The 16,414-nt window shown below is 41.9% G+C and overlaps 1 protein-coding gene across 1 annotated transcript; it reads right to left on the reverse strand.

The window, feature by feature from the left end:
• Nucleotides 1-3,678: 3,678 nt before the first annotated feature.
• LOC136510670 (uncharacterized) lies at nt 3,679-7,584 on the reverse strand. Its single transcript, XM_066505044.1, has 4 exons — nt 6,610-7,584; nt 5,987-6,162; nt 5,026-5,584; nt 3,679-3,924 (listed from the first exon to the last, which is right to left on the reverse strand). The coding sequence occupies exons 1-4, from the start codon at nt 7,582-7,584 to the stop codon at nt 3,679-3,681; spliced, it is 1,956 nt and encodes a 651-aa protein (XP_066361141.1).
• Nucleotides 7,585-16,414: the final 8,830 nt, after the last annotated feature.

Here is a 16,414-nt window from a genome sequence, read left to right on the forward strand (position 1 = left end):
CAATGGCCCTATTCAAGAACTTGTCTATGTTGAGCAACCACCGGGCTTTGAAGACCACAAGTTTTCCAACCATGTCTACAAACTCCAAAATGCGCTCTATAGGCTTAAGCAAGCACCAAGAGTATGGTACGAATGCCTTAAGAAATTCTTGCTTAAATAAGGCTTTGAAATAGGCAAAGCCGATCCTACCCTTTTCACTCACAAAGTTGGCAAAGATATATTTGTGTGCCAAATATACGTCGATGACATAATATTTGGTAGTACTAATCATTCTTTTTGTGAGGAATATAGTAGAATCATGACCAAGAGATTTGAGATGTCCATGATGGGTGAATTGAAGTTCTTCCTTGGATTTCAAATCAAGCAAGTGAAGGATGGAACTTTCATTAGCCAAACAAAGTACACCCATGATATGCTCAAGAAGTTTGACATGGTGAATGCCAAGCCTATCAAAACTCCCATGCCAACCAATGGACATCTAGATCTTAATGAAGAAGGGAAAGCCGTGGATACTAAGGTATATCGCTCTATGATCAGCTCTCTACTTTATTTATGCACATCTAGGCCCAATATTATGCTTAGTGTGTGCATGTGTGCTAGATTTCAAGTTAATCCGAAAGAGTGTCACTTAGTGGCCGTTAAGAGAATCTTAAGATATTTAGTACACACTCCTAACCTTGTCTTGTGGTATCCTAAGGGCTCTAGGTTTGAACTACTTGGGTATTCAGATTTCTATTACGCCGAATGCAAAGTAGATCGAAAAAACACTTTGGGAACATGTCAATTCCTTGGATGGTCCCTAGTGTCTTGGAGTTCTAAAAAGCAAAATTATGTAGCCCTTTCCACTGCCAAGGCTAAGTATATTGCAGCCAGTGCATGTTGTGCTCAACTACTTTGGATAAGGCAAACCCTTCAAGATTTTGGATGTCACTTCACAAAAATCCCACTCTTATATGACAACAAAAGTGCCATAAAGTTTGCTAATAATCCCGTAAGCCACTCAAGAACTAAGCACATAGACATCTGACATTATTTCTTGAGAGACCATGAAGCCAAAGGAGATATAGAAATTTATCATGTGAGCACTGAAAATAACTAGCCGATATCTTCACTAAGCCTCTTGATGAGTCAAGGTTTTGTGCTTTGCGTAATGAGCTAAATATACTTGATTCTCATAACATGGTTTGAAAGTTAGCATGCATCTGATTGATCAACTAGTATCTAGGCAAAAGAGTTGCAAAATTTTACATTGTGCTTCAAAATGGTTTAGAAAAGGCAACCTATGTATCATGATCATGATATGTAATGTTCATCTGTTGCTGGTCATGATATATAAGTGATATGTGTCCATATCCTATGTAGAGTGAGTCTCTTAGATAGTAGCTAACTCCCACTATTTTGGAGAGTGCGGCAGTGCCGAACTAGGGGTGTGGCAGTGCCACACTTTGAATCTCTATTAAGATTTGGTCCACAATGGTTTTACTGAGGGGCCCATCTACCTTATCTCTTTACCCAGGCCCACGGTAACTCCCTCTCTCCCTCATTCTCACCCAACACCAATGCTCACACCTTCTCTTCCTCTCATGCCCACACGTCGCCGTCGCCTAGCCACGTGCTGTCGGTCTCCAGCAGTGTCATGGTGGTTGCCGACCATCTTCCAACGCCACTGGTGACTACTGCTGCTCTTGGCCCGAGTAGTTGCTCTTCTTCCCTCTTCAATCCTCGTTTAAGAAGGTATAACCCTAATCCAACTCGATCTATGCAATGTGAGGTTATTTGTGATGGATTCAGGTTCTTAATGGTAGTATGATCGAGTCAGAGGGAGATTTGATGGACAAATTCAATCAATATGTCGATTCATTGGTGAGGGGAGCACAACACATGCGGCAGTGCCACACTCAGGTACAGTAGTGCTGCACCCGACAGCTTGAATCTACACCTAGCTATGACTTTCCACAAGATGACTCGATGTATTGATTGGATTTGCTCACCACATGCTCTCTCCCACTCAAATTTCTGCTACTACTCCCATTCATTGCATGACCTCATGTGTTTTATCTTGAACTATGAGCTATGAGATCGTGTGATGATGTGGGAAAACATTTGAAGAATGGATTTGGTAAGAAAGAAGAATGAGGTCATGAGCTCGTGGAGATGCTGAGTGCAGCAGTGCCGCTCTCAGGGTGCAACAGTGCCGCACTACCCAAGTGGTCTCCCAAGTTAATGATCTAAATCCTTTTTTCTTATCAAGACTATTCTACATGTGTTGTTCTACCTCCCATTCATATAGTTTCTTATCTAGTTTCATTACAATGCATAGATGGAGCATGACGATGATGACCGTAGAGGAAAGAGGAACATGGTTGAGTCAAGAGACAAGGATCCCCCTTGCCATGGTCATGGAAGATTAGCAGTAGCTAGCACTGGTGCAACTCCGAGGGGTCATGGTGATAGGGGGAGGCATGAGCAGTACATCAAAGATGAGGAAAGGTTGGAGATGACTGGCCGCACTACGGATGCCTGTCCAAACACTCCCCTTCACTTAACCGAGTTCGACAGATCCTACATCAGAGAGGTTGATGGGGAGATGATGCGCACATGCCTATGCAACGCGTGTAGCAAGTTGTGTGGCCCAATCTTCTCGTAGGATCCACGAACTTGATAACTTGTCGCTGCATGACCTGGTGAAGAGGCAGTGCACCGTGAGGCTATCCACGCGACGAACTATAGAGACAATCACCCTTCCACGTACCAATGAAATAGCCCACGCAATCACGCCCTATAGACGTGAAGGCACGGACTGGGTGAACCGCAGTTTGGCGTTCTACAACTCCCTCAGGAATCGAAAGAACAAGTGTTGCAAGCCTCTCAAGACTCACGCATAAACAAAACTCCACAAGTTTGTGTATTTTGAATTCAGCCAATCAAGATCTGACCTTTCATTGTCTAGTACAAGATATATAGGGATAGGGACGTTCAGCTTGGAGTAAATGGCAGCATGTGCATGCACCAGTGGATTTCGTGGCTGGTTCGTGTGTCTTTCAGCTTCTGATAGCAGTTACTAAAATGAGCATAACTCTTTATTTGAAAGTCCAAATAATGAGCCGTTTGATGGGCTAGAAAGTAGACTTGAAGATGCTTCCATCCACATATAGAACACTGTCTAACTCCTTGTATTCTATCCATGGTAATGCTTGGAATTCATACCATGTATTAGTCATCTAGCTTCTGGTTGCATTTCCATGCAAAGGTGATGAACCACCATTTTATTCTTGCACACCATAGGCTTCTTGGTTCAAATGTCCAGAGGCTTGAATCCATCTTCATCCCATGCTGGTTCATACACTCCATCATTCCTAAGGACATTGGAACAAGAACTCAAAAGCATAGGCTCATTCAACATAAACTGATTATTAAACATAAGGTTAGTGTTCACCTGAGAATGAATTTCCTTCTCCAATTGTTTAGCTCTACTTCTTGTAATTGGACCAGCTATATCAAGTGGAGTTTCATTTGAAGATGAGTGAATGCTAGGAATGTCCTCATTAGCCTCCCCCTCTTGAGAAGGAGTCGTCCTCGACTCAGGCTCACCAACAAATGGAAGCAAGTCTTTGACATTGAATGTTGTACTCACATTGGAATATTCAGGTGGTAGCTCAATTTTGTAAGCATTATCATTTATCTTGTGTAAACCTTGAACGGACCATCACCCCTAGGAGATAACTTACTCTTGCGCTGTTGGGGAAATCGATCCTTGCGTAGATGCAACCACACGAGGTCTCCGTGCTGGAATGTAACCTTCTTCTTACCTTTGTTCGCTTGCTTTGCATATTGTGCTGATTTCTTCTCTATATTCCTTCTTGTCTCATCATGTAGCTTCTTGAGAAAATCTGATCTCTTTGCTGCATCCAAGTTAACTTGTTCCTGTAATGGTAAAGGCAAAAGATCCATGGGAGTATGCGGTTTAAACCCATAAACAATTTCAAATGGACAAAAGTTTGTTGTGGAATGGACTACCCTATTATAAGCAAATTCAACATGTGGAAGGCAGTCTTCCCACTGCTTCAAATTCTTTTTCAACACAACACGCAACATGGTGGACAACGTACGGTTGACAACTTCAGTTTACCCATCGGTTTGCGGATGACAAGTGGTGGAAAATAACAACTTTGTACCAAGTTTAGCCCATAATGTCTTCCAAAAATAGCTTAGAAATTTTGTATCCTGGTCTGAAACAATAGTCCTTGGTACTCCATGTAAACGAATGATCTCCCTGAAAAACAAATCAGCAACGTGTGAAGCATCGTCGTTCTTATGACATGGAATAAAATGTGCCATTTTAGAGAATCGGTCAACAACAACAAAGATAGAATCCCTCCCCCTCTAAGACCGAGGTAACCCCAAAATAAAATCCATGGATATATCTTCCCAAGGTACATTCAGAACTGGTAATGGAGTATAAAGACCATGGGGATTAAGGCGGGACTTAGCTTTCAAGCAAATTATGCAGCGTGCAACATGTCGCTGGACATCACGTTGCATATGTGGCCAAAAGAAATGATCGGAGAGCATGTCCAATGTCTTTTTGACGCCAAAATGACCAGCTAAGCCACCAGCATGTGCTTCCTGCAAAAGAACTTGATGAATCAAGCAAGCTGGAATGCATAGTTTGTTAGTCCGAAATAAAAAACCATCATGCACATAATACTTGTCCTAGCCTTTTCCAGCAATGCAATGAGAAAAAGGTTCTTTAAAATCAGAATTAGCTGCATAGAGTGTTTTAATGGATTCCAAACCAAGCACTTTTGTATCTAATTGTGTAACCAAACCACATCTCCGTGATAAGGCATCGGCAACAATGTTATCTTTTCCACGCTTATGTTTTACAACATAGGGAAATGTTTCAATGAACTCAATTCATTTAGCATGTCTACGGTTTAGTTTGCCTTGACTTTTTAGATATTTCAAAGCTTCATGGTCAGAATGGATGACAAATTCTTTAGGTAACAAATAATGTTGCCAAACTTCCAAAACTCGAACTAAGGCATAAAGCTCTTTATCATAGACAGAATAATTCAGATGTGGACCATTCAACTTTTCAGAAAAGTAGGCAACAGGTTTACCTTCTTGAAGTAGTACACCTCCTATGCCAATACCACTTGCATCACATGCGATCTCAAATGTCTTACCAAAATCAGGAAGTTGTAGCAGCGGCGCTTCACAAAGCTTTGTTTTCAACTCATTGAAGGCTTGGTCTTGTTCATCACCCCACTTGAATGGAACATCCTTCTTTGTCAAATTGTTGAGGGGTGCAGCGATGGTGTTGAAATCTTTAACAAAACGCCTGTAAAAACCTGCAAGACCATGAAAACTTTGAACTTGACTCACATTTGTAGGTGTAGGCCAATCCTTTATTGCTTTAATCTTTTCTTCATGAACTTGAATTCCATCTGCAGAAACAACAAATCCAAGAAAAACAACACGGTCTGTGCAAAATGTGCATTTAGCAATGTTTCCATACAATTTGTCAGCTCTCAAAACAGCAAGAACTTGACAGATATGATCAAGGTGTTCATCAAATGATCTGCTATAGATCAGGATATCATCAAAATAAACAACAACAAATTTGCCAATGAAAGCTCTTAACACATGATTCATCAAACGCATAAAAGTTGAAGGAGCATTTGTCAAACCAAAGGGCATCACAAGCCATTCATAGAGACCAAATTTAGTTTTAAATGTTGTTTTCCATTCATCACCTATTTTCATTCGAATTTGATGATAACCACTATGTAAATCAATCTTGGTGAAAATAGTTGAACCACTCATTTCATCTAATATGTCATCAAGCCTTGGAATAGGGTGACGATATCGAACAGTTATAGCATTGATAGCACGACAATCAACACACATACGCCAAGAACCATCTTTCTTTGGAACTAACAAAATAGGAACAACACATGGTGATAAGGATTCACGAACATACCCTTTGTCCAAAAGCTCTTTTACCTGTTGCTGAATTTCCTTTGTTTCTTTGAGGTTTGTGCGGTATGCTAGACAGTTGGGAAGAGAAGCACCAGGGACCAAGTCAATTTGATGCTCAATGCCATGAAGTGGGGGAAGTCCAGCTAGTAGCTCATCAGGAAAAACATCCTCAAAGTCCTGTAACAAATCAAGAACAACACTAGGCAGCCAGCAAGGTAAATCGTTAGTGGAAAGTAAAACCTCCTTGTACAACAGTACAAAGAATGGGGCTGTAGTGTTTGTCACATCTCTCAAATCACTTCTGCTCACAAATAAGCACTCAGTTTGGTGTGGCTGTTTTAAAGTGGAATGAGGCTTTATGTGGCTGGATGCTTTAGAACTATCTTCCTTACTAGTGTTGTGGGTCTCACTCAGTTTTCTTTTTTTAGATTCCTCTCTTTTCATGCAAGCCACATCTGAAACATGTATCTCCTCTGGAGATAATGGAACAAGAACCACCTTCTTGTCATTGGCAATGAAAGTGTATTTGTTAGACCATCCAAAATGCACCGAATCCACATCAAATTGCTAGGGTCGACCAAGCAGCAAATGGCATGCTTGCATGGGGACAATATCACAATCAACCTCTCCATGATAATCACCAATGGAAAATGACAAACGAATCATGGCTGAAACCTTAACTGTCCCGGAATTATTCAACCACTGCATATGGTATGGATGTGGATGGCGACGTGGCTGCAAACCAAGCTTCTCAACAAGCAAAGCATTAACAATATTATTGCAGCTCCCACCATCTATGATGAAACGGCACACTTGTCCTTTCACTTTGCATTGGGACTGAAACAAATTATAGTGTTGTCCTTGTTCAGCAGCAACAAACTGAGTGGAAAGAACTCTCCTAACCACCAAAGAAGGAGATGGTGTATTCATTGTAGAAGGCTCCAAATCAGGAAAATCAGCAAGCAACTCATCAAAATCAGCACTAGTAATCTCGTCAGAAGATGGAGAAATAAAATCTTGTAGCATGTTATTGTGAGCAAAAGTTGGAATATGTCGAATGGCTAAACAATTCAGACCTAGCTCAAATGTACCATCCTCAGCTGAATACTCACAAGTATCAAGATTTAGGTCTGCAAATACATTGTTAAACTCTTCATCCTCTTCACTTTGAGAATCATAAGAACCATCAGCAAGTGCAATAATGGTACGCCGATTGGGACATTCAGCTCGCTTATGTCCATGACCACCACACTTAAAACACTCAATCTTGCTTGTCTTCCGTTGGGCTGCTGTAACAGAGGAGCTGGACTGATTGGAATTTACAGCTTTGCCTCTTGAATCAAAATGTTTGGCAGACGTTGAAATTGAACGAGAAGTTGCACGAGATGAAGGTGTGTGCACCTCTGACCCGTGCTGCTGTGAATGGCGCCATGGAGTAGAACTATGAGGAGCTGAAAATGAAGCATGGTTCTTATAAGATTCAGCAAGCTGCCGTTCTACCCTTTTTGCAAAATGTAGCAATTCATCCATAGTGTTGTAATTAGTCATGTCCACCTTGTCTGCGATTGGTTTATTAAGACCAACTAGAAATCGAGCCATCGTTGATTCCTCATCTTCAGTGATACCGGTACGAAGTAGACACATTTCCATTTCCTAAAAATATTCATCCACACTATGATGACCTTGGACAAGACGTTTCAGCCTCAAATGTAGCTCATGAGAATAATGGGCAGGAACAAATCTCCGCCTCATTTCTCATTTCATGTCATCCCAAGTAATACGATCATGTCCAACATGGTGGAAATCATTACACACTTGATTCCACCAAGTGATTGCATAACCTATGAACTCAATTGCAGCAAGCTTTGCTTTCTTGACAGGAGGGTAAGTATAGAAATCAAAGATCTGATCAACCTTGGTCTCCCACTCAAAATAATCATCAGCACTTTCCTTTCTGTTAAATTTTGGAATAGACACTTTCACTTTGCTTAAACCATCATCATCATGACGACGATGGTGGTCACGATAACCGTGATGGACACCATGCCGATGATCATCCATGTCAGACAACATATCATCATCACCATCATAATCTCTACCTCCAACTAGAACACGCCGAGTATGACCAAAACCATGGCCAAACCCACCACGTCCATGTCCATGACCAGCGGCACGATGTGGTGCCTCGTTATCCTCATTGTCATCATCCTCATTTGGTGGTGGTTTTCTATGAGGCATGTTCAATTGGAGAGTTTGTAGTTGTTGCATCAAATCATTCATTTGTGTACGCAGCTCCTGGAATTCCTCCACCGAAATAGCTGCACCATCTCCACGTCCTGCCATATTAGTAGAGGGAAAAAAGGACAATATATATGGGGAATATATGTGGAATCACTCCCTCACCACTTGCTGAATAAGTTCTTTCTCTTCCTGGAAAGGGCAAGAACCGGGGCTGCAATCTGTAGTGGAAGAGTGAAGAGACTATGGTGTAACAGCTCATGGTGCTTTTAAGTGGAGCTTGGTGGGGTAATATGTAAATGGAATGCGCTGAAATATAGTAATGCAAAACTGAATAATAATCCAAGAACTCAAGTCTAAGTTGCTGAATATAAAGGAAAAGATGCTCAAAGAAAGGAACAAGATGTAGGAAGTGAATAGATGAACACCAATTGCACCAACCAAAACTTGTTGCTGCCCAAACCCCTTTGTGGTGTGCTAAACACAATTCTCTTTTATTTCTTTTTTTTCCCTTTTTTTGAACAAGAACTCGTTGTTTTCAGTCCTTCTTTTGACCCATATACATCTTTTCTTTTAACCTTTGTGAGAAACGCAGCACAACTTTCAACTAAAGGGGCACATAAGGATCAACTAAGATGGACGGCGCAGCACAAAAACAAGAAACTCGGGTGGGGAATTTGTGGCGGGTAGAAAACAAGGGTGGAACGGGTGGGGTTTTTTTATTTATATATATGCAGCAAGCAATGACGATCAGAACAAGGGTGGGATGGGTGGGTACATGCAGCAAGCGATTTGATGATTAGAACAATGATAACAACTAGAATGATGTGGAAAAGAAAAATTCAGCAACTAGACAAATCTTAAAGGATTAAAACTCGATAAAGCAAACTACAAAATCAGTAGCACGTATGAATTTGGGCTGTAGGTTTTCTTTTTTGGCTATTAGTGGACAGTAGGTATATAAACTCTATCCTACCAAAAACAAGAACAATCCTAACGAGTAAACGGAGGCTCTGGTACCAAATGATGCGCACACGCCTATGCAACGCGTGTAGCAAGTTGTGTGGCCCGATCTTCTCGTAGGATCCATGAACTTGATAACTTGTCGTTGCGTGACCTGGTGAAGAGGCAGTGCACCGCGAGGCTGTCCACGCGACGAACTACCGAGACAACCACCCTTCCACGTACCGATGAAACAGCCCACGCAATCACGCCCTATAGACGTGAAGGCACGAACTGGGTGAACCGCAGTTCGGCGTTCTACAACTCCCTCAGGAATCGAAAGAACAAGTGTTGCAAGCCTCTCAAGACTCATGCATAAACAAAACTCCATGAGTTTGTGTATTCTGAATTCAGCCAATCAAGATCTGACCTTTCATTGTCTAGTACAAGATATATATAGGGATAGGGACGTTCAGCTTGGAGTAAATGGCAGCATGCGCATGCACCAGTGGATTTCATGGCTGGTTCGCGTGTCTTTTAGCTTCTGATAGCAGTTACTAAAATGAGCATAACTCTTTATTGGGAAGTCCAAATAATGAGCCATTTGATGGGCTAGAAAGTAGACTTGAAGACGCTTCCATCCACATATAGAACACCGTCTAACTCCTTGTATTCTATCCACGGTGATGCTTGGAATCCGTACCATGTATCAGTCATCTAGCTTCTGGTTGCATTTCCATGCAAAGGTGATGAACCACCATTTTATTCTTGCACACCATAGGCTTCTTGGTTCAAATGTCCAGAGGCTTGAATCCATCTTCATCCCATGCTGGTTCATACACTCCATCATTCCTAAGGACATTGGAACAAGAACTCAAAAGCATAGGCTCATTCAACATAAACTGATTATTAAACATAAGGTTAGAGTTCACCTGAGAATGAATTTCCTTCTCCAATTGTTTAGCTCTACTTGTAATTGGACCAGCTATATCAAGTGGAGTTTCATTTGAAGATGAGTCAATGCTAGGAATGTCCTCATTAGGAGATGCTTATGAAAGTACCAGATGACTCTCATCAGCATCTAGTCATCGACTATTCCAAGAGTTGGAAGTTGGTCAAAGAGGTGAGTCAGATAAATCCCTATGTAGTGCGCAAGGATTTGGGCATCGACTATAGGTTTTGGAATGAGTTTCATTCCAGCTTCTATGCCACTGCTATCCTTGGTGCGATGAGGACTAAGATAAGGAAGATGCAGTATGTTGACTGGGATGAGATACATGAAAAGGAGGACCCTGAGTTTGACAAGGTGATCAAGGTCTGTGACCGCTTTGAGCTCTCTGATATCATGGGTTTCCAGTATAACAAGAATGAAGAGGTATTTGCACAGTTCCACGCCACCACTTCTATGATTAGTCCACTGATGAGATACATTGGATGATGGATGGTCGACACTACCGTGTTGATTTTGTCACCTTCAGCCAGATTCTAGGTTTTGGGGAAGAGCATCGGACTTACACTCATATTCATGATGAGCCCAGAGTAGAGATCCGTGACATCAGATACATGTGGAGAGATAGTAGGGCTGCTGATGGCAAAAGGAGTGGGATGCATAGTTACTATTACATCCTAAACAACCTCATTAGAAAAACTATCAATCCCAAGGATAGAGCAGCCTCAGACATAAATGGATATGTGAGGAACATGCTATTTTGCTTTGCTCTAGGAGGGGATAAGTTCAATATCCCTTAGTTTATTTGGCATGAGCTGAGGCTTGTTATGGAGGATGGGAGGAAGGGGCTACCCTATGCTCCTTACCTCATGTTCTTGATTGAGAGGGTCACAGGGATTAGCTTTCCAAAAGATGGGATGCACACAGCCTACAAGATTGAGAAGACCCAGCTTGCAGCAGCTAGCCAGGCCACGGGAGGCTCCCATGCTCATGAGGACATTCCTGAGTCCTCTCACTCTAGGTCTTGCAAGGACAACAAGATGAAGAAATTTGGAAAGTGTCTTAAGGCAATATTTAGCAAGTGCACCTATGTAGCTGAGCGAGCCTATGAGACACAGCTAGAGCAGTGAGAGCAGCATGGAGATCACCTTCCACCACTTCCTCCACCACCACCTCCTCCACAGTACGACCTTCCTAGTCTTTCAGACACAGACTCAAATGATGACGATGATGATGAGGAGCAGCAGGGATGTGACGGGGCTGGTAGGAGACCCTTGCTAAGTACTCTCAGAGTCAGGGGGTGAGACGTTCCAGCCACTTCACCGCCACCACTCACCGATAGGGTCGTGCCCATATTTTCTTCGACGATGAGGATGATGGCGACGCCGGGACTATTGCAGGAGGTAGCAGGGCTGCTGGAGGTGATGATATTGATTGGGAGGGCATCCAAGAAGAGGAGTGAGTTTGTTGGTCTTTCTTCTCTTCTTCTCTTTTTGGTGCTTTATGCCAAAGGGGGAGAAAATTAGAGGGATCAATGGATCAACAACTTTTTGATGCCATGTTCTCACAGCTAGAGCTTCATGTCATATCCGTTGAGAGTAGTCTTCGTTAGGCGGAGAGTTTGAGAGTTGCTCAAAACTCTAATTTATGCAATAATGCTACCTATTTGACTTTATTTGTATCGGTTATGGACATGTATCTTGTGTGTGCTTATCTGTCATCATAATTGTGCTAGATTATTTATCTTTTTAAACATAATCTACTGTGTGGTGCTTGGTTAACTTGTGCTGTCGCAGTAAGTGCAGCAGTGCCGCACCTTGCTGCTACAGCAAACTTTTCTATGCATAAAATGTCATTTGCATCACGATTATATCTATGACACAGTGTGCAGCACCCCACAGGAGGCATGGAAGTAGAGGGAGCCCCATCACCTTAACTAAAAATGTGAATTTTGGCCTCTAGATGCCAAAATGGGGATTCAAATCCCCATTCACATATTTAGGGGGATGCTCTACACCCATGGCTCGAAAATCTCAGTATTTATTTCATATCTCTTGTAAGCTCTAATTGGGTTGTCATCAATCACCAAAAAGGGGGAGATTGAAAGTGCAATCAAGCCCTAATTATGGATTTTGGTGATAATGACCACGTAATTAGAGAACTAATGAGATTTATCGAGATGACAAGCAGGGAATTCATGTTCGAGGATGCTACACTAAACGAAGGAGCCCCCAGTTACAAATGTAGATGTCTTCAAACTCAAAGGAGGTTTAAATTCTTTTATATTTTGAATATGAGTATAGGAAAAGCCGTATTATAAAGGGGGACACAATGCTTAAGCTAATATGTGCTACCAAGTGCTCAAACATACACATGCATCCTAAGATTCACAGCCAAGACAATCTATACTTCACTCTTACCCTTGCTATCTTACATGGTGCGGCACTGCCGCACTTAAGCCACGACATTGTCGCGACTTAAGTGACTGTTGGGGCTAAGAGGGTATTTATACCTATCCTCTCCCTCCCCAACGTCTCTCTTCTTCCTCCTGCTCGTTCCAGCACGTCCAAACAGAAAAGGAGCTCTCTCTCTCTCTTCCTCCATTGTTGACCTTGAGCCCTCAAGCAAATCCATTGATTTTCCCATCAATCCTTGAGAGAAAAGGGTCCAAAACTCGATTAGAGAGCAACTCTATTGATTGCCCAACTCAAAAGAGCACTTGGTTCATGTTTTGGCTGGCGGTTGTGTTTGTTACTCTTGGAGCTTGGCTTCTAGCCGGCAAGAGCATCGTCCGTGAAGCTTGCCAACTTGTGTGGCAGCCCCGGAATGTTTATAGCCATATCTTGAAGCTAGTATACTCACCCCTCATCTCAAGAGTTCTCTTGACTTGAGAACGAGGAAGGGTTGGAAAGCCCTAAGCCTTAGTGGCTAACCTCAACAACGTGGAGGTAGGCAAGTCTTGGTGGCGAGCCGAACGACGGGATAAATCATTGTATCACTTGTGCTTGATTTACATTACTTGTATTTCATATTGTTGGATGAGGTGATTTCTAGGGTTTCTAGTCGATCTACTTGTGTGTGGTGTTTCTACTTATTCTAGCTCTTGATATGTGACTATAATACCTGTAGTAAGCTAAAAAATTTCTCCGATCTAAGTTTTCATTCACTAATTTCGAACTCTGACTCGAAGTTGTCTGTAGGTGCGACAGTGCCGCTATTCTGATCCGGCAGTGTCGTAGGGTGAATTTGATAAAAGTTTGAGTGTTTATTTTGACAGGCCTATTCACCCCTCCTCTAGACCAACCAGAGATCCTACACCTTCCATCTAAAATGCTATTTGGAGATAGATGACACTCGAACACACGAGACGAACAAAGATGAAGATAAAATATCACAGAGGCACAAAATGTCATTCTAACTCAGGTTATTTGGATGAAAATAATTAAAAGAGTGGTAAAAATGTCAAAATGGTATTTTAGAGGAAGGGATTCCTTTGATAAAGTCATTTGAGTGAAGCTCACAACTTTAATAATATTTGGGCGAAACCCACTTGTCAAGTGGGGCAAAATTCCAATTTTCTCCAAACAGTCAGATGAAGGTAATGCTGTGTTGAGGAGGTGAGTGACGGGGTGAACGACTGTAGGAGGAAGGCATACTAGTACGTAGCTTGAAAAAGGACAGAACATTAATGTTAGTGGTTGTATGAATGACACGATGACATGCTCGTCTTTGCCATTTCGTTCAGAGATTGTAACTCCAGGGTAAGGAAGGAGCAAGCGGTAACTTTTGGCCATTATCACGGTGCATATGCTCTTGGTGAAAGTATTTAATTTTGATTTTTTTTCCACTGAACAACAATCGTTAGAGAATTGGAAACTTCTTATTTCCAGAATACATTCAATAGGACAAACTTTTGCATTCGGTATGAAACTTTTATTTTAGTTATTATTTGATATTCGTATTGAAACTTTGAACTTGAGATGAATGCATTCAGCATCATAAGCTCTGCACTGAAAGCTCAAACTTTTGATTTGAGATCAAACACACAACAGTAATAACTTTGCTTGAAAACTAAAAACTTTGGCCTTGAGATTGAGAACATCCGCCATGTTACACTTAAATCATTTGGTTGAAATTGAAATCATTGGGGGATATGGAAAACACAAGACCTTGCTTCTCAAACCCAATCGATGGGACAAATTTGTGTGAAAGACCCTGTGAAAACCCTTTGATTCAACGTGCAAGCATTCATCAAGTAGACAAATATCTGCTGGAGATAGAAAGGAAAACTTCCGAATTAAAGTGAAAGCGTTCAACAGGACAAGCTTGACAGCTTGATTTCTTCCAAATTTAGATCTAAAATTCAGCTCCTTTTTTTTCTAATTTATTACTACAAGTAACTTTTTCTCGCGACTTCTAACAGTACACGTGTCAACTTATGACTTGTTAGTTTAGGAATTTTACCGGCAGCTTAGTATTTGTTTGCTCAGGACCTTTTATACTAGTTTTAAATTTAGACTTGAACTCATTGGCTTAGGGATTTCTAGCTACTTTACATTTTTTTTCCTGTTTGTATAAATATTTCAGTAGTTGGACTCCTAAAAAACCAAACTAAGATGGGTGAGTGCATACAGGCTACAATGAAAAATAAATAAATAAGTAAATAATAGAAACAGAAGATGGTTCGTGGATGAAGGTTGACCCCACGACCAGCGACATTAAAACGGCAGAGCTCGCAGCGTCCCTGCTTGCTCGTGTTGGCGTGTTGCTGCAGCCGCAGCACCAAGATTCAGCCGTCGATCACCCAGCGACGAGACGACAGAAGCGTCGTCGGCGTAGCTGAGGTCCATGGATCGCGACAATGGCGCACGGCGGCCGGCGGGAGGTGGTGAGAAGGCCATGGTGGAGAAGGGGAGCACGTGCAGGAGCTAGCATTGAAGCAACAAGCAAGAGCTTTCCTCGCTTCGACCGACGATCTCCACCCCCACACGCAGCAGGTGTGCGGGGTCGATGGATCGGCGCGGCCGTGCTCCGGCGTGTCTCTGCACGTGCCCTGCTTCTCCAACAGGGACCTTCTCACCAAGCACAGGAAAAACACTGGTAGGTCGGATTGACGCATGCATCAAGTGCTAACGGCGGGGCCTGGACTACATTGCAGCAGTACTTTATGTGTAGCTTTAGAGAAGAAGAGTGGGAGTGGAGAATGTACAAGTAGCGAACAACGTCTATTGGTGGGTTTATATAGGCGCTGAGCGGAGGAGAGGACACGCAAGGGGGAGCAGAGGAGGGTCGAGTCTTCAAGTGAGTTTGAGTGAGAAAGTGTCTAAGTGTGTATCCATCAGACTGTCTCCGACGAGTTACCTATATAGACACTCAAGGAGGAGCAAGACATTCAAAATCAGTCTCCAATAGAGTACTTATACGGAAGACTTATTTTGGATTGTCTGAGAGGCACAATCTGAGCATCCTCTCTTCTGTAAACTCATTTGCAGAAATGATTCTCTTTTAGGTCCTGTTGTTGAAGAAGATGCCGAATAGGTATTGAACCCTTTGCCTGTAACGCCACTCAAAGGACGAATGAGTCTTGTATTTTAGATGTTGTTGTTGGAGAGAGCCTCATGTGCAAGGGTGCAATAGATTACCTACAAAAATAAAGCCGTTTAGGGCCATTTTAGTAGAGCTTCACTTCTTGATTTTTGAGCTTCACTTCTTAATTCTTCTAAGGAGTGATTCTAGTGGGAGTAAGGTGGAGAGCTATTGAGAATCAATTCTGAAGTGATTCCTGTGACAAATGAATAGGGAGCAGCGGGAAGCGGTGGATAACAGTTTTTTTAGCTCCCAGCTCGTAGTATAAATAAAGAAGTGATTCTCGTCAACTCTCCACCAGAAATTGCATTTTAAGTGTTTGGTGGGGCTCCACGAAAGGTGAGAATAAAGCTCAGGCTAGGAGGAGTACCAAAGGGACGCTTATTATGACATCATGGTTCCCTTGTATATTCTATATCAATTTAATTTAAGTAGGTTACTCTCTTGAAGCTGATGCAACATGCCGTGACGTTACTATCTCCGTCCACAAAAGGATACGACTATGTAATCTATGTAAGCCAAACTAGTTTAACTTTGAACAAGTTTACAGTAAATAGTATTAATGTTTAGGTCTCCAACTAGATTTACTACAAAATATATTTATAACTAATTAATTTAATGATACTTAACTTGTAACATAAATGTTACTATATCCTTTTTTATATAACTTTGATCAAACTTTAAATTGTTTGACTCCTCGTAAAATAAAAATTG

This window comes from Miscanthus floridulus, chromosome 16 (genome assembly GCF_019320115.1).
Source record: "Miscanthus floridulus cultivar M001 chromosome 16, ASM1932011v1, whole genome shotgun sequence".
NCBI lineage: Eukaryota > Viridiplantae > Streptophyta > Magnoliopsida > Poales > Poaceae > Miscanthus > Miscanthus floridulus.

Excerpts from the sequence above, each read along its gene's own strand:
- LOC136510670 (XM_066505044.1), bottom strand. The coding sequence starts at position 7,584 with ATGGCTCGATTTCTAGTTGGTCTTAATAAACCAATCGCAGACAAGGTG. Across the intron at positions 6,163-6,609 it reads TTGGTGATTATCATGGAGAG|GACTTTGAGGATGTTTTTCC; the intron begins GTTGATTGTGAT and ends GATTTGTTACAG. Across the intron at positions 3,925-5,025 it reads CCTTAGTTCGAGTTTTGGAA|GAACAAGTTAACTTGGATGC; the intron begins GTTTGGCAACAT and ends TTACCATTACAG.